The following is a 19584-nucleotide window of genomic DNA, read 5'->3' as shown; positions in this document are numbered from 1 at the left end:
GCTCAGAAACAGATGGAAATAAAGTGTATTTAATTACTAAGGCAGCTTGTTACACTGCTAACTAGGCTTTCTCATATTACTTTTCATTTAGTGCAAGTGTTAATTTGGGATAGAATTTAAAACTTAACTTCTGGAAGAGAGTGTTTCAGTTTTATTTTTTTGTGATCTCCCTTAATGTTGGACTTGTGACTTTTTTGGTGGTTGTAGTTGCCAGAATTATTAGATAATGTGCTCTACCAGCATAATTTAATTGGATAACTTGAATAAGGGTAAACATTTTCATGTGTTTAAAAATTTTTGTATTCTCTACTGTAGCTACTACCCTGTACCTAGCACCTTCTTTTAAATAAGTAATTGTTAAATACATTAAAACTTTATGTATCCCCACTCCCCATTCTTTTCCTGTTCATATTGTTTTTTTTCTGGCAGTTTAGATTATTTGGTAAGATTGATTTACTGTGTAGAAAGGAATATCAATTGTGATTGGGATCTAAATTTTATTTCATAGATCAAAGTGTTAGAAAGCAGTTTAGTAGTTCTCTGATCTTCATTCAGCAAGGTGAATTTGTTTGACCCATATTTTGTGGTTGCAAAAAAATGATTAGTGGGGCCGGCCCCATGGCGTGGTTAAGTTCACATGTTCCGCTTTGGCGGCTTGGGGTTTGCAGGTTTGGATCCTGGGTGCAGACCTACACACTGCTCATCAAGCCATGCTGTGGTGGCGTCCCAGATACAAAATAGAGGAAGAGTGGCACAGATGTTAGCTCGGAGACAGTCTTCTTCAAGCAAAACAAAAGAGGAAGATTGGCAACAGATGTTAGCTCAGGGCCCTTCTTACTCTCCATAAAAAAGAAAAAAAGATTAGCCAATAAATATAACTTTGTCTTAAACTATCGCATATTTATATCCTATTTTTCTTTCTTCTTTTGTAATTGTCTTCATCTTTAATAAATAATCAGCCTTGTTTTTTATTTTTTGGTACACAAATACCTTATCTTATGTGAACCTCTCATTAACTCTGTAAGTTAGTATATTAAAGAATCACTTTGTAGTTAAACAGAGGTGATGCTGAAAGCAAATTTTGTTCCTTTAAGTAAATGGACCTTTACACAGAAGTATAGACTCAAGTGCATCCAAAAAACATGATCAAGATTTAATGCAATATATTCTTCAGAGACGCGGTGGAGGGGACAAAAGGAAGAGGATCCTTAGTTGCAGAAGTTGTCAAGGGATGCTCACTGGCATGGACTTTGGTCCTCCCGTACTGTGATGGGTCTGGACTTCTCAACATGTGCTTCAGGAGCATCACTGACTGGGCCCCGAGAGCATGTGTAGTCCCAGGGACCTGCTGCCCTTGCTCTGATAGGGTCAACTGAGTGTGTAGTCTTTTTGTTGAAACGTGGCCAGGCATTGAAAAGCCAGGACACCTAGGAATACGTTTCCTATTAATTCTTTTGAAATATATAACTACAATTGAGCCATACTCTCACATTTCTAACATGGTGCTGGCATTTAAATTTACTATATTATAATCACATTGTATCAGTTAGCTTTATAGCCAAGAGCTAGAAGCCTCATTTGCTTTAGGTGGCTGTCTTACTATAAATTGATCTTTATTTAGAAAACCTCAAGACTCCAAGGAGATGGTGCTGGCGGGCAAGGATTTTTATCTCCGTTTTACAGATTAGGAAACTGATTGTCAGAGGTTGTCACTTGAAAAGAAAGTTACTACTGAAAAGGTGCTTTACCTTTTTTGACTGGGTTCAGCATTTAATTTAATGGAGACTACTTCGTAGAGTAGAAAATACCCCAGATTTAAGGTAGAAGACCTATCTTTCATCTCTAGCCTCTACTATAAAATATCATCTCTAGGAGGGTTGGAAAGTACCTAGTAGGTGCTTGATAAAATTGATTAATAAATATTTGTTTAATGAATGAATAGAAGGATTTGACTGTGGTTCATACCCAGAAACTGCTTTTTGCAAATGCAGAATCTTTTTTTTTTTTTTTTTTTACGCAAGAAAATAATTTATTGACTGGAAATGTTCTCAGAGTTATTGATGATTATTGGTTTACTTGCCCAATTATAGCTCTTAATTATGTTCCAAATGAATATTTTGTGGTAATTAACTAGCCAAGTAAACATGGAGAAGTCTAATCTGTGTCCCATCTAGACATTCTGCATACATGAAGAAAAATCTGGCCAAATTTCACAGGTCTCTATTAAAAGTGTTAATTTTTGCATTTGGGAAAGTTTTTTTTAACATCATTCTATTAGTGAACAAACAAATGGCAGAAGGCTGGCTGCTAGATTTAGAACTGAAACGAACTGTCTGCAGGAGACGGTACAGCATCTTTGGGGTTCTTTTCAACATTGCTATTGAGTAGGTCCTGGTTTGTTTGGAAAATATTTAATCAAATTTCCAATGCAACCAATTCTAGAAGCTGCTGCTTTTTTTTTTTTTATTGAGTTATTGATAGGTTACAATCTTGTGAAATTTCAATTATACATTAATGTTTGTCAGTCATGTTGTAGGTGCACCACTTCACCCTTTGTGCCCACCCCCCACCCCACCTTTCCCCTGGTATCCACTAAACTGTTCTTGGTCCATAATTTTAAATTCCTCATATGAGTGGAGTCATACACAGATTATCTTTCTCTTGCTGGCTTATTTCACTTAACATAATTCTCTCAAGGTCCATCCATGTTATTGCAAATGGAATGATTTTGTTCTGTTTCAAATGCAGAATCTTAACAGAAGAAAATCAGAAGTTACTTTGGACTTTTTAATATAGTAAATGCAGTTAAGCAATTGGAACATTTCCTTCTTCAAAGGGTGTCCGTATTTGAGCATCGTTAAGTCTACCTGGAAAGGATACTGTGACAGCCTTAGACCTAATGACACACTTTGGTACAGCTTTGCTCAGTTGTTCTTTAAAACACCAATAAACAAAATAACCCAAACATTTCCCCCTCCTCCCAAATAAAAAAAAAAAAGCATGTAGATTATTGTCTTTTGCCTACCATGGCCTAAAATTACTGAGCAAAGATAACTTTTACCACTCATTTACCAGCTTAACTGTAAAAACAGAGTAAATTTGTTCTAAAAAGTGAATAGATTGGTAATAAACATTGCCAGAGATGTGTTTTATTAGTATTTTAACTGTATTCAAAAGTTGCACTGTTTAGACAATCTTCATTTTTTTCTTGCACACTGATAAACACCTTTATCTACTTACCCTGGAAAAAAATGTGATCATAAAACATTCTGATCACTACAGGATCATCTTTCCTGGATATTAACATCCTTGTCCAGTGACGTGGCAAAGACCAGCTGTGCTGCACTGTACACTTGAGATGAAAATTTTATGAACTTAGTAACTGAGATGTCTGAAGAAAGAGAGAAATAACTATGACATTTTAATGTAATTTGTACTTAAAGCGTTTAACAAGGAGAACTGCATTGGTGTGCACTAATCATTTGATGAGGTTGTACATAGAAAATAATTCTGTACTCTAGGTTACAGAGCTAGTTAAAGCAGTGTTAAGGTTTTTAATTGTAATTTTTAAAAAATTTGGATAAGTATTTTTTCCTAAAGCTTTATTTTTGTCCATTATTTTAAAAAGAAATCTGATTTCATCATAGGTTGTCTCTAAAATACTGAAGAAAATTCCAGTGTTAGGGAAGAAACAATAGCTTGATTTTGTAAGAATTTTTTTACTGAAAAGTCACCATTAAACCTTAAGTCAGTCAGTGTATTATAGCTAGTGTTTTCTTTTAGGTAAAGCAGAATTGTAATATGACCTTTGATATGTAAAAGATAATTTAAATTGGTAACTTAAAAGACAAGTTAACTTTTGGATATTGGAAACTGAAAAAAACTTTGGAAATTTTTAAGACACATGCAGTGAGGAATAAATAAAATATGTTTACATTATAAAGGATTTTAATTATTAAGAACTTACTGTCTTTCTCATCAAATAATTTTTTTGATAAAGTATTCACTGCAACCTTTAGCAATTAAAAACTAATCCAAAAAAAAGAAACTATTTCCCTCTCCTTTTCATTTAGAGGAAAGTTGCTGTTTATAGCACAGTGACAATTTCTTTTTCTCATTTGGTAAGAGTTAGAATAGTAAAGATAAGAAATATCCAAGTGAGAACATCAGTATTTACACAGGGCTAAAATTAAAAGGGAAAGTCTGATCTGGAAATACACAGAAGCCATCACATTACTTATCACATATAGATGGTGTTTAAAGCTACAGGTCTGGTGAGATGACCATAGAAAGAAAATACGGAGTGAGAGAAGGAGATGGGTATAGGACCCAGTGTTGAAGGGACTCTTACTGTTTAATTGCTAGGTAGAAGAGGCTGAGAGAAAGTGTGGTATTTCAAGAAATGTTTCAAGAAAGAGGGAGTGGTCATCAGTATCGCATGCTGTTTCAAAAGTCCAGTGAGACAGGGACTGAAAAATGTACACTAGATTTGGCAGCGGAGTCGTTTTCAGATGTCTTAATAAAACTGTTTTGGGGTGGTGGTGGGGTGAAACCAGGGTGGCATGCATTGAGGAACGTGCTGTAGTATTTCATTGTAGTATTTGTCATTTTGGGGTCGAGAGCATGGTGTGCAGTAAAAAGTTAACCATGATTAAAGGAGAAAGAATGATGAAGCCGAGGTGCAAATTTGGATATACAAGGGAGAGGAGAGATTATCTGTAGTGTAAAAATTTCCCTTTTCTCTACTCCCTGCAAAGAAATAATGACCGCGGAGACCAGAGTTCCCTTTCGTTCTTGTATTTTGTATTTTTCCAGAAAAGTGTTCAACTCCTCATGTCTTCTCTCCATAAGTTTCTCTTTTCATACTGTTTCCATAGCTTTACCCACTAACTCTTTATGCCTGGCCCCTCTCCTGAGATCCAGTCATGAATTTTTAACTGTATGATAGAACTCTCTGCCTAATGGTCTCATGGCTCCTCAAATTCAACATGTCCAGCTGAATTAATCATTTCCTTTTCAGGCTGACATAATTTACTAGTATCTCTATTTCTTTCGTTAAGAAATCCTTGCATTTACTGAGGGTCTGTCTCTCCTGGTCTTCCATTGTTTCCTTTGTCTCCTCTTCCCCATTTAATACGGTGTAATCCATAAAATCATTTATGCTGTTATTTTTTACTTTTTATCCATTATATGAAAAACGGTAAAAAACACAAACCCAGCATTTCTGTGAAAATGGTAGGTAGACTGAAGATTTTACTTATGTGCCTTTGTATTAGCATAATTCATAATAGTATATGTGTAAGTTTTCTGGTTGTAAGATTTTTATACAGTTTTTTTATATGTAGACAAAATGCCATATCTAACAATTTCCTTATTTCTCTGAAACTATTGTATTTAAAGAAACAAAATATATGTATTCTTTGGTTTTCTTTTACTTCAGGAAATTACTAGAATTATAAACCAAATTTCATTATATTTAAATATTGATTGAACTATAAATACTTATTTTAATTTTTTAATTATATTTTAGAGATTAATAACATTTTTTTAAATACAGCTATTAGAGCATCATAAGGAAGGTAAGTTTTCGTTTTGTGTGGACCTATCTGAATTTAAAATACCACTTCATACACACTGGAAAATCTTACTTTGTTTTTTTGAATATGATTGTTCATAGTTTAGTGGAAACTAGCATAATTATTGCTACATCTTGGAACTTTGAGGTGGAATTCTGATACACACACAGAGCAAAAATTTTAAGATGCCTGCATGCTTTTGTGTTGTTAAAAAGACACCTACATCAATACTCAACCTTGGAGAAAGTAGCCTATTAAATACACACATCTTTAGTTTTCTTTTAACAGACATAGGAAGAGAGGTATATTTTGTATATATTATAGACATTATATTTTCTTGTGATAGTTGGAGGTTATATAATATTTTAAAATCATCTTTCATAAATTAACTGAAGAGCACTAAATATCCTAGAGTGAAAACTAAGGAACTTCTGTCTACCTTAAATTTAGTTGAATTAACTGGCAAGCATTTTTGTTCTGGTTTTATTTGAATAATTGAACAGTTGAGTCGTCAGTCCCTATGAGGAGTCATTTTTTTAATTTGGGTTCATCGTTGATGCTCTACTATCTAGAACACATCCAACAGAGGAAGTAAAGCCAAAGTGGGTTGCTTTTCTTATTCAGCTACACAGACCCTTGGTCACTTTTTTTTCCCCCTGTTTTTATATATCTCTAACAAGTTTAATTGGTTACTGGTTTACACGTTTATACCACAATGTAAGTGAGGAAGAGGGGTGACAATAGGCAGATACATTGAAATGAGGAGTGACAGTCTACAGTCTGATACAAAACAGGAGATGAGAAAAATGACCAGAAGTAGTCATTTCAAAAAGTATTTCATGACCTAGCAGTTCCACTCATAGAGGTATACCCAAAATAAAGGAAAACATATGTCCACACAAAAACTTGTACATAAATGTTCACAACAGCATTATTCATAATAGCCAAAATGTGGAATCAGCCCAAATATTCATCAAATGATGATTGGATAAACAAAATGTGGTATATCCAGACGATGGAATATTATCCGACAATAAAAAGTAGTGAAGAACTGATACATACTTTAACATAGATGGACCTTGAAAGTGTTATGCGAAGTAAAAGAAGCCACACACACAGGTCACATGTTGTATGATTCCATTATTTCAGTGATATAAAATGTCAGAATAGCAAATCCATAGAGACAGAGTCAGTAAGTGATTGCCAGGAGCTAGAGGAAAGGGGAAATAGGGAGTGACTGCTAATGGGCGTGGAGCTTTTTTTGGGAGATGATAAAAATGTAAAATTGATTTTGGTGATAACTGTACAACTTTGAGAATATACTAAAAATCATTGACTTATGCACTTTAAATGGGTGAGTTGTGTGGTATGTGAATTATAGCTCAATAAAGCTATTAAAGAATAGAAGATTGGGTCATTTGAAAATTTTTTTTTATGGGAGGGGTTCTGTATACAATGAGCCTGGGGTATACAGTAGGTAGTAGTTATGAAACTATGTTGTAGGGGAAATTTTGTAATTTATTTCTCTTAGGATTTGTTTTAAAGAATTTGTGAACTATCAGAAGTAGTTAACATTAGAGTTCACTTTTAAATTTTTAGTAATCTTATAATGACTTATTTTCCATGTATTTCACATAAGTTATAGCTATGCCTGTTAATGCAAACATGAGGATTAGTTTAAAATTTGATTATTTTTCTCTTAACATCATTAAAAAGCCTAAGTAGAGGCCAGCCCGGTGATGTGGCAGTTAAGTTCATCTGCTCCACTTTGGTGGCCTGGGGTTCACCAGCCCGGATCCCAGCCATGCTGTGTTAGGCATCCCACATATAAAGTAGAGGAAGATGGGCACAGATGTTAGCTCAGGGCCTGTCTTCCTCAGCAAAAAGAGGGTTGGCAACAGATGTTAGCTCAGGGCTAATCTTCCTCAAAAAAAAAAAAGCCTAAGTAAAATAATTTTCAAAGCAATATACTTGTTATTTATTGCATCTAACTTATTATAGTGTTTCTTCTGTTGCTTAAAAATGTAAGAATTAGCAGTAGTTAAGTTACATAAATATGGATTCTTAAGAGCTAATCTAGGTTGATAGCACTTTGGAAAACCATATAGAAATAATGCATTAATTCGAATTAAATGAGTCTGCTTGGTTAATAGATACCAGTCAAGGAAAAAAGGGAGTTTGGATTATTACATAGATTTTGCTCTGTGGTAACACAGAACTTGCTGTAGCTCATTTCTATGAAAAAATAGTTATATTCAGAATTCACTAGAAGCCAGGTATAGAACCACTGAAAATGATTTTTAAAAAAGTACTGTAGGAAATCTAGATCACAGTTTTCAGGCTTAAAAGATAATTAATTTAGTTGACTCTTCAGTATTTAAAGAATGAGTTTGAAATGTAGCTGGGTTTTGTTCCCTGCTGTTGAGATACGGGTAGAAGAAGGACGACGGGGTACTGTTAAGGACATGATTCTAAAAAAAAAAATAAGATTTTATTTTTCCTTTTTCTCCCCAAAGCCCCCAGTACATAGTTGTGTATTTTTAGTTGTGAGTCCTTCTAGTTGTGGCATATGGGATGCCGCCTCAGCGTGGCTTGATGAGTGGTGCCATGTCTGCGCCCAGGATCCAAACCTGTGAAACCCTGGGCCACCGAAGCGGAGCGTGCGAACTTAACCACTCGCCATGGGGCTGGCCCCAGGACATGATTCTAGATCTAGAGCATTTTCTTTCTGTCTCTGAACACCTCCATCCACCCTTCATGACCCTTGAAGGCACTGTTACTGGTTTGGAAATTTGTCATATGTCTTGGGTATGTTGGGACTGAACAAAAGTTGAGAACCGTGGAGAGAAAGAGAAGGTAAAAAACGAAAAACTAAGAATTATTGAATCAGAGGTGAAACATAAAAACCTAAGAAAGGAATACTAGTTGTGAAAATGTGTTGTGTCAATCAATTCATGTCTGAATCTGAGAAAAGTTATGAAAGGAAAGAATGAAGAGTCCTGAGTGACTGACTGACTGCAGATAAGGAGTGAGTAAAGGGAGTTATGAGTGGATCTTGGGATCCATAGGAATCCTGCTGTCGTGAACTATAAAGGGAAGACTGTTCATTGGTGCTAAGTTTTAAATTGTTAATGCTGAAGTTTCCTATGTGGGAAGGATGCCAGCTAGGCGACGTGAAGATGCGGCTGGAGAGACAAGGTCTGAATTGACTGACCTGGCTAGTCTGTACTTAGCAAACAGTATTCGTTGTGTTCTCCAGCCACCACCAAAGTGGAATGAAAATTTGAAATGATTAAAATCGGTTTACTGTCATGATAAGATTTAAATTTTTAAAACTCTCAATAATTAAGGTTTTCTTCTACTTTATTGCTTTACATTTTCCTCAGGTAAAATATTCAGAAACCCTTGATTCTTGGAAATCTGTACTATGTCCTCTTAAACATGGTTAAGTATGTTTAGAGATGTTTGTTTCTATCAGGTGATTTTAAATTTTAAATAATTCTTAAGCATAACTCACGTTTCCTTTTATAACCAGGAACCTTTTGAGGATGGCTTTGCAAATGGGGAAGAAAGTACTCCAACCAGAGATGCTGTGGTCACTTATACTGCGGAAAGCAAAGGAGTTGTGAAGTTTGGCTGGATCAAGGGTGTACTAGTATGTACCTGTAGACTTAATTTTAGAGTTACAGCATTGATATTTATTATAAAATCTTCCTAATATTCTCATTAATTCTCAAGAACTCTTCTTTCTTTTTTTTAAACTGTTTTATCTGAGTGTTATGGAAGACCAAATAAATAACTTAGACCTCCTTTCCTTGTGGATATTAAATTCAGTAAAGGAAACAGGACATATTTATTAGTTTACTCAAATTATACTGGATTACCTCTAAATTATACTTTATTACCTCTTGTGAATCTCACATATTTCACGAGTAAGTATGAAGCTATTAAATTGATGGGAGCATCAGAATCAAGAAAGTTGGGGAGGCAATAGAGCTGAAATATGCCTGCTTCCTTTCCAGCTATCTCATTACCTTTTGAAGAGAAATGTATAGAAGTTAACAGGCAACAGAATAAAGGAGAAATCTGTTTCTTAAGTGTTGACATCACTTCAGTAGACAGGTTGAAGTTATTAAAGTTCAGATTTACTTCTGTTTTTCTGTGTTTGAATAGGCACAGAGCATCTGACTAGAGTAGACGAGCTAAAGTGACCTCTCTTTGGGACTTTGGAAGCACTTAGTTGAAGTCGTATTGACATTTAGGGGAGAAGTAGAGGGAAAATCCCAGTTCTAGTAGTAATTTTATTGCCTAAGCAATAGAGTGAATGTGAAGCTCCCTAGCATTGTTTGCCTGTTCTTAGATTTTAGTATTTTAGAAGACTGTGTTCTACATATGAGCATAACAAATAAAAATAAATTGGGGAAACTGTCTCACAAATAGTTTAGATTTTTGAAAGATGTGTGAACAACCGGCATTTTGTGTCGACAAGTATGTAATACTTAAAGCTGTTGTAGAAATCATGAAATTAGGATGTTATAAAAGAATAAGGAAAAATTAAACACATATATTGGTAAAGGGGAACATGAACTACTTTTTTTAAGGCTGAAGTCTTAAAATATTTCTTCCACCTTTCTTCAGTTGCTTCTGCTTCAGATAATTATAATGGGGGGGTGTGTATGTATGTAGATATATACATATAATCAGCTATTAGCTCACATTTAGGCTCTCGTGGAGGTCTTTAAAAAAACTTAAAAGGTTAGGATAAGAGTTAGATTTAATATAACTTTCTATAGTTTAATGTATGTTGTCCTATGATTGGCTAGTTTAGCATTTACTGTTGTATTTGATCACTTTTCTTCAACTGTGACTTGACCTCTTTCTTTCCTAGGTACGTTGTATGTTAAACATTTGGGGTGTGATGCTCTTCATTAGATTGTCATGGATTGTGGGTCAAGCTGGAATAGGTGAGTCAAGTTATGTACTGCTTGATTCATTTGAGAATGAATAAGCAAAGTGCTGTGTGCGTATTTAGGCTCTGAGTCTCATAAAATTCAAGCAATTGGAATCATTTTAAGCTGTGTTCTCTTTTGTATCAGATTGTTTTAATGTTTTTTTGTAATTCTGATTTGATTTTTCTAAATTAGGATAAAAATAAGGTAATTTGTAAGTTATTATGTAAATTCATTCTACTCAGACTAACCGGTTGTAGACATAGACATAGCCGGTGTAAATAAGAGTATAAGTATTCTCTATCTCTTTTCTTCTTCCCTAAAGGTCTGTCGGTCCTTGTAATAACAATGGCCACTGTTGTGACAACTATCACAGGATTATCTACTTCAGCAATAGCCACTAATGGATTTGTACGAGGAGGTAAATTCAGTCTTTTCACCTCGTTGTCATCGGATTACTGTTAACTAAATAAATTGAGATTTAAATCTTATAATTATTTTTTACCTTAAAAAAGTAACATATCAGGTCTATATAGGCAAGAAAGTTGCTGCTGAGCACTTTCAAACTAGTACGTTTGAATATTATACAATTTTATATTGATCCATACACAAACATATGCTTTAAACTACTTCGGGTGTTTGGTGTATTTGGTAGCAAGAATGGAGTTTCTAACTGGGTTTCTTCTCCACCAGGCTGCCCTTTATTACCTCCCCGCAGCCTTCAGCTTGTGAACTCTTAGCATGTGTTCTGCGTTTGGTCACTATTGTTTAGGTGTAAGCTCATTCCTCCCCACTGAGGGAAGCTCAGAGTTCTTTCCCCATGACGTAACAGCTTGTGGGGAGTACAGCTGGGACTCTGAATCCGTACTCTCAACTCTAGCGCTCTTCTCTGGGTGCTCTGAGGCCTTTTTATTGGAGTCCACAAGCTCTGCCTTGTGAGATTTTACCCTCCCTGGGAAGAGCACCCAGGAGGCCAAGAGAATGGCCTTTGAACCCCTGAGAAGAAGAAGAGAATTTCATTCTCCAAACCGAAACTCATCATTCAGCTGGATTGAGAAGATTCCTAGAGAAAAGGAGAGAAAGTGTATCTCAGCTCTTGTAAAGCCATCAGAGCAGATCAACTGAGAAGAGAATCAGCCTGTTCTATCTGCCTCAACTATTCTGCAGACCAGTGTTTAACGTTATATACACACAATTTCTGCTTTATCTGCATCAGGTATTTGGAGAGAGGGAGAGAGAGAGAGAACCAGATTGAACTTCATTTCCCCCCATCGTCTTCATATTTCTTATCTAGTAGAGGAGCCAGATCACTATGGCCCTGGGAGAAGCTGGTAGCTCACATCAACGTGGTTATGACTGTGCTGAGCGTGCATCACTGCTGAAGTTTTATGTGTACGTGAATTGAATTGAGCTGTGTTGTGGTATAAGATGTGGATATGTCCAATAGAGTAGTTAATCAAACAACACTGAGAGATTCTTTTTGGCTTCTTGTGGACTGGGTGCCCCATGCTTCATTTCTTTCTGCTAGTATTGGGGAATGGAAGTGGAAGGAGAAATGGGATGGGGTTTTCGGTATTTGAGGGGATCAGCAAATCATCAAAAAGTTTCTCTGTATGTTCAGCCCTTCAAGTCTAGGTTGTGAGCCTCGAGGGGAGTGGGGCATGCAGCCCCTGGCAGCATGAAGCCCGGACTGTTCTCCATGTGAATTCAAACTTACGGGAAGCATAGATTTTCCTGCATTGTGATTAAAAAGCCATTTCGTCTTTCCGTATTACCAGCAGTTTTCTTAGATATTCACAAATACATCTACCTCAGAGACTTGGTGTCTAGTCTTCTGTGCTGGGATACTAAAGAAGTATAAGGATATGGAATGCCTGAAGATGTGTCCCAACAAATTACCATATGTTGCAGTTTTGCCTGAGTTCCCTCAAAGTGCTAGTTCACAAAAGAAGAAACTATAGGGAAAAAAACCATTGGATTATGCAATTTGGAATTCTTCTGTTATCACATATTCATAAATGAGAAGGTAAATACATTCAATGAAATAATGAAACCTGAAATGAAAAAGGAGAAAGTCATTAATACAAAGAATTGACCAAATAGTTTGAGGCTTTGCTAGAAGGCATTTTTCACTTTTCACTTGGTGACTTTGGAAACCTCGCTGATCCTTTATAAACGAGCTGCATCATCTCCATTACAGTAAAGGTTTCCTGGAGATTCTTTGAATAAATGTTAGCCCCTTCTGTCTCCTCTGTGTCTACTTTGTGGACTTAGAGACCCCTAATAGGGTTTATTTTGATTTCCTAAAAAACAGTATTTTCTGCATGGGAGATATAGGTATAAAACTGATGAGAGTACATTGCACCCTGTATTCATGATTCTAAATTGAAAGTATCAGTGGGATTCATACATTTTATCCCGAAAGTACGTATTTCTTAGCTCTATCCACAAAAATCACCTGTAACAAATTACCAACCCAGTAGCAGCAAGCACCCCTACTACCCACATTGTGTTTTTCCATTCAGAGGAACTGGGGAATCTTAGAGAAATGATGGATTCTAGATCTGGGCAGGAAATGTACTAGATGAGCCTAGATATCTTTTCACATACGAAAGTAAAGAAGATAACAAAGGCTACTTGGTTTCATGTCGAAAGGACCCAGGAGCCAACTTGAAGAAGCTAAGACTGACTTAAGTTTGGATAGTTTGAACAGCATTTCTACTACTACTAACAGATTTGAGTGAAAACAATATATGATAAAATTCATAAGTTCACAGACACCGCAAAGAAAATCTCATTTTTCATCTTCAAAGAATGCTAGAAAACTAACTTATGAAAATTGATAAATAAAGGGAGAGAATCTAGTTTTGAATCAAGCTTTCCTGACTGAAAGTTTCCTTATCTGAACTCAACATAACCAAGAAATTGATGAGATTTTTTCGTTAGATAATTATTCTTCATAATAAGTGAAGGAGGAAAGAGAATTAGAATATTCCAACTCTGTATACCTCAATACCTTTGAGGGGGCCGGCCCGGTGGCATAATGGTTAAGTTTGCATGCTCCACTTTGGCCGTCCAGGGTTCGCAGGTTTGAATCCCAGGCGTGGACCTAGTACTGCTCGTCATGCACACTGTGGCAGCATCCCACGTAAAACAGAGGAAGATTGGCACAGATGTTATCTCAGGGCCAATCTTCCTCACAAAAACATAAAATAAAAATAAAGAATACCTGTGAAGTAGTGTTATCCCAACAAATTGAATCTGAATCACATCATGCCTATAGCTCCAGGAAGCATTTTCTTGAATATGCAGGGGAGAGAGGAACTTTAAATGATACTGTAGGATGTTGACAGCAAATGCCAGACTCGGAATCTCTCTGGAACAAGGAATCTTTCTTATTCAACAAAATGTTCCAAGGAGCCAAAAAGTTAGGGAGTTATGGTTTAAAACAAACTTTAAGAGACTTAATGTGTAGCGTCTGAGCCTGTCATTCTTAACAGTAAACTGCTTTATCTTTTAGTACGGTGGGCCCAGAGTGCCTGGATTGGATCTCTTCTAGCCCAACCACTGAGGACTTGATTTTTGACTGCCTCCCTTGAAAGGGCTACATAGAGAGGAAAGTAATAGAGCTAGAACTGTCCAGGGGTCAGGGTGCCAAAGGCTTAGATGGGAGAAATGGAGGGATACTATGGCAATAGTGATGTCTGGAGACCCGGCTTAATTTCCTACGGACTAAAAGTTGATTATTACAGGAATTAGTAAGAAAATTTTTTACCTGAAGTATTGCTTAAAGGTTGTGGTTGCTCTGTTCAGTAATTTCAATTTGAAGAGCCCCCTTTTAAACTTGAGTAGTTGTCTTATTAATATAAAGCACTGTTTTGAGGTAGTGCTTGACAGTTTGTTTTGTTTATCTTGATTCTTGAGTGAATTCTAACGTTTACTTATATTTTATTAGTATTGATTGATATTTTATTCTCGTTTGTAAGGTATGTTTCCAGCTCTTCGGAAGCATGTGAAATGTGTACTTTTCCTCGTGCTATGTGCTTTCTGCCATAGGAGAGATTTAATATAACTGAGTAACCATAACATTGGCTTTAACAATACTTTTTAGAGATTAAACAGATACCAATCTAGAAAAATATAGTTATTTTTTAATATGAATTAACTGCCAACTTGTAAACAAATGTAATATAATGTCCAATTGTGAAGTCTAGGATAAAAATAATATGGAAGCATTTAGGATTTCTGGAAAAAAAAGGAGTCAAAACTTAGAAAATAAAAGATGCTTAGTTTCAGCTTGCTTACATTTTGGTGATGATTTTTAGGAACTGTTTAAAGCTCCTAGGAGCGGGTTAGAGAATCATCCTCTCAGTTCTCTGCCTCCACAGAGTACGAACAGCAATACCAAGTGCCTGATGGAGTTAGCCCTTTACTCTCCTCTCGGGCATCATCCTTACCCTAACAGAACAGCGCCTTCCTGTTCTGCGAATCCTATCAGTGTTCCTGAGAGCTTGGATTTTCTGGAATTTATTTGGACCCTGTGCAACAGGTTCTGCATTTTAGATGGTGCTGACCAGCAGCCAGTTGCACTTAGATCCTCATTTCCTAGATTTCACAGAACAGAGTGCTTCTGTCTTCAAATAATTAATCACAAATAACTAATCTGTGAGGTGTGAGCATGGACTCGGCCACAGGTAGCGTTTTCTAAGATGAAAGTGTAAATTCTGGTTTTTGATTCATATTGTATTATATAAACTGAGCAATAGAAGGGAAAAATTTCTCAGTTGCTTTTTGTTTTGGAGCATTAAGTTAAAAGCAGGGGTCAGTACACTTTCAAATAAAAAACCCAGGTTATATCAAATTTCAGACAGGTAGTTATGAAAATCTAAAATCAATATAAACCTGCCTATTCCATGACTAAAATGAAGTTTTATGTTACTTTTGTTTCAGTCAGTTAACAGATCATTGTTAAGCGCTTGTGACAGGCACCAGGTTTGTAACGACAGTCAAACAAGATCCTACTATGTTCAGATAACAGTGGCAATTATCTTTTGGGATCTAACTGCTAAGCATGATACCATGGTCTTGACATATGTTATCTGATTTAATGCAACATCCCTGATAGTCACATTTATAATTTGTATGCATGATAAGAGCAAAAATAAAACAATTATACTCATTTTTTTCCAGCGAAATTTTATGCAGATTCTACTGCTGAATCTTCTTTAAATGTCTGCAATGAGTCAGAATTACCTTTATAAACTCATATATTTTTCTTTTCTCTCAAATAATTGGCGTCCTCACTTTTGTATATAGGTAAAGCCAAACATTGGAGGTGAGGAAAAAACTAATATTTTTGGAGGTTGTAAGTGATGGAAAATGCTTTCTGTATTGGTAAAATCAGATTTTCACTGATTGTTAAATTTTTTGTTTAGCTCATTATATAGTTTTATTGATTTCTATCATCACCAAGCAAGGAATTGTAATTTAGAATTCAGCTTCATAGTTCTTGCCTTTTATTGCTAATTTCTTTCAAATTGTAGCTTTTCAGATCAGTGAAATGTTTGTAAAAGCTGTAAAAAGCAGTTCTATAACAGTTGTATTATGAAGTTTTGTCAGACTTAAACATAACATTGTGTTTTCAGTTCAGTAAAATACTGTTTATATACGACACATAACTCAGATGTGAGTCTGGCAAGTAATTGTAAGTAATTTTTTACTTGAGTTTTCTCTTTGACTCGTTTAGTGACCTTTCAATTTTGCCAGTCTGTAATAATTAAAAATACTTTAACTTGGTTCCCAAAAGTGTCCCAAAAGCACAATTAGGGCTGTATGTCTCTGCTCATAGAGTTTCCTTTATTCAGGTGATCAGTCACAATGATAACATAGTGCCCAATCCTGGTCTGAAGATTCTGTTTGTCTCTTTACTTTTCCCTATTTGACTTAATAATGGCAATGGAATAGAAGAAATTTGCCAATTGTTAACAGGCAGACCACTTATTGTATATTTGTAAACCAAGGTATTAGAATGTATTTCCTAGAACAATACCCGCAATGGATGTTGGATCCATTTGGATCCATTATAGCTGTATCACAAAGTTATTCCTCAGAATTTTACACAAGGTGGCATTGGATAAACTGTTTAGTGAATGTACAGAAGTAGATGGTTTACTGCTCTGACCAGTAAAGAATTCTGGTGTATTTGCTAAGAATACCAGATGAACTCTGAATAGTAATTGCAAAATAGTTTTTTTTCTCATTAATAAGTTTATTATTATTATTTTTTTTTGAGGAAGATTAGCCTTGAGCTAACATCTGCCACCAATCCTCCTCTTTTTGCTGAGGAAGACTGGCCCTGACCTAACATCTGTGTCTGTCTTCCTCTGTTGTATATGTGGGACGCCTGCCCTGATAAGCTGTGTGTAGGTCTGCAGCTGGGATCCGAACTGGTGCACCCTGGGCTGCCAAAGCAGAGCATGTGAACCCAACTGCTGTGCCTCTGGGCCGGCCCCTTATTACATTTTTTAATTTTCTCCTTTTAATTCCTTTCTTACTCAATACATCAACAAAAGCTTTATTTTACAAAATTTCTGCAGATAGCACAGATTATTCATATTATGTATATTCATCATTTCATTCAAGGGAAATAAAGGATGTCTGGACTCAAAATTTGCATTTTCCTTTTGTTTGGTGGGTAACAACTCTTTGAAGCTTTTTGTTAGTAGAAATCTTGAATCTTTTGATGGTTTAATAATATTGAAACTTCTTAAGTAAATAAAGACAAAATTGTCAGTAATATTATCACTATTCTATATGAACCAACAAGACCTGTGATTTTTAAGTTTCTACTGTTTGTTCCTTTTTCTTATTTTTTCTGATTTTAAAATATTAAATACTTAAAAACCCTCTCACTTCTACCCCCAGAAATAGAAAACACTGATTAATCTAATTGTATATTTCTCCAGATTTTATCATTTTTTATTAAGATATAATTTAGGTAAAATAAAATTCAAGTGTTTTAAGTGTACAGTTCTGCAAGTTTTGACAAATACATATAGTCGTGTAGCCACCACCAGCACCACAATTAAGACAGAACAGTTCCATCACATCAGAAAACTCCCCTGTGCCCCTTGTAGTCAGCTGCTCTCCTCACCCTCAGCTCCTGTCAACCACTGGTCTGTTGTCTGTCCCTGTAGTTTTGCCTCTTTTAGTATGCTGTACAATTAAAATGATATGGTGTGTGCTCTTCTGAGTCTGGCTTCTTTCACTTAGCAGGATGCTTTTGAGAGCCACCCATGTTGTGTATATCACTTGATCATTCCTTTTTGTTGCTGAGAATTATTCCATTGTGTAGACATAACCACAGTTTGTTTCTTCATTTCCTAATTGAAGGGTATTTGGATTGTTTCTTGGCTATTACAAATAAAGTTGCTGTTAAGTGTTAGCATAGAGGTTTGTGTGTGAACGTTAGGTTTTCATATTAATTGGATAAATACCGAGGTGTGGAATTGCTGGAGCAAATGGTAAGTGCATGCTTACCTTTATAAGAAAGTGCCAAACTGTTTTCTAATGGCCGTATCATTTTTGCATTTCAACCAGCAATTAATGAGAGTTCCAGTTGTTTCACTTTTGCACATCTGCATCCTCACTGGCACTTGGTATTGTCTTTTTTTTTTTTTTCTATTTTAATATGTTGTAGTGGTATCTCATTGTAGTTTTCACTTGTACTTTTATAATAATGGCTAAAAATATTGGCTATCCTCTCATGTGCTGTAAGTGTGTACTCAAATCTTTTGCCCGTGTTTTTGGAGGGTTATTTACTGAGTTTATTGTGGTTTGCTACTGTTGAGTTTTGAGAGTTCTTTATGTGTTTTGGATACTAATTCTTTATCAGTATATAATTTGTAGTTATTTTCTCCTAATATATGGTTTGTATTTTTATTCCCTTAATGGTGTCATTTGAAGAGCAGTTTTTAGTTTTGATTATGTCCAATTTATCTTTTTTTCTTTTGATCATGCTAAGAAATCTTTGCCTAACCAAAGGTCTCAAAGATTTTCTTCTGTATTTTCTTCTAGTATTTTAACTAGGTTTTCAGTTAGATCTATCATCCATTTTTAGTTAACATATATGTTACAAAATAGGAATCAAGACTCATATGGATGAGTTATTCCAGCACCATTTGTTGAAAAGATTATTCCTTCTCCATTTAATTGCCTCTGCATTTTTGTCAAAAATTAATTAATCCTAACTACCCAAAGCCATCTATAGATTCACTGCAATCTCTATCAAAATTCCATGGCATTTTTCACAGAAATAGGAGAAAACTTATCCTAAATTCATATGGAACCACAAAAGACTCCAACTAGTCAAAGCAACCTTGAGAAGAAACAAAGCTGGAGGCATCACGCTTCCTGATTTCAAACTATGTTATGAAGCTATAATAATCAAGACAGTATGGTACTGGCACAAAAACAGATACGTAGATCAGTGGAATGGAATCAAGAGCCCAGAAATAAACCCATGCATATGCAGTCAACTAGTATTTGACAAGGGAGCAAAGAATATTCAATGGGGTAAGGATAGTCTCTTCAGTAAACAGTGTTGGGAAAACTGGATATTCACGTGCAAAAGAATGAAACTGGACCCCTGTTTTATTCCACTCATCAAAATTAACTCAAAATGTATAAGGACTTAAATGTAAGACCTGAAATTGTAAAACTCCTAGAAGAAAACATAGAGAAAAATCCCCTTGACATTGGTATTGGCAGTGATTTTTTGGATATGACACCAGAATCACAAGAACAAAAGCAAAATCAACAAATGGGACTATGTTAAACTAAAAAGCTTCTGCACAGCAAAAGAAACAATCAACAAAATGAAAAGATAACCTACAGAATGGAAGAAAACATTTGCAAATCGTGTATCTGATAAGGGTTTAATATTCAAAATAGGTAAGAAACTCATACAACTCAATAGCAAAAAAACCACAAGTCCCATTTAAAAATAGGTAAAGAACCTGAAAATGAGTAGACGTTTTTCTAAAGAAGACAACAAGTTC

At 35.5% G+C, this 19584-nt stretch overlaps 1 protein-coding gene across 1 annotated transcript in view; it reads left to right on the top strand.

Annotated features, from left to right (window-relative positions):
- SLC12A2 (solute carrier family 12 member 2) overlaps window positions 1-19584 on the top strand; it is a 101763-nt gene that overhangs the window by 19214 nt on the left and 62965 nt on the right. Inside the window, exons 2-4 of the mRNA XM_046666402.1 lie at window positions 9112-9231; window positions 10465-10540; window positions 10851-10946. Coding sequence (XP_046522358.1) covers window positions 9112-9231; window positions 10465-10540; window positions 10851-10946 — 292 coding nt within the window. The remainder of the gene's footprint in view (window positions 1-9111; window positions 9232-10464; window positions 10541-10850; window positions 10947-19584) is intronic.

The sequence above is a fragment of the Equus quagga genome, chromosome 7 (genome assembly GCF_021613505.1).
Source record: "Equus quagga isolate Etosha38 chromosome 7, UCLA_HA_Equagga_1.0, whole genome shotgun sequence".
NCBI classification, from domain to species: domain Eukaryota; kingdom Metazoa; phylum Chordata; class Mammalia; order Perissodactyla; family Equidae; genus Equus; species Equus quagga.
The sequence above is the reverse complement of the archived record's forward strand: the minus strand, read 5'-3'. Positions and strand labels throughout refer to the sequence as shown.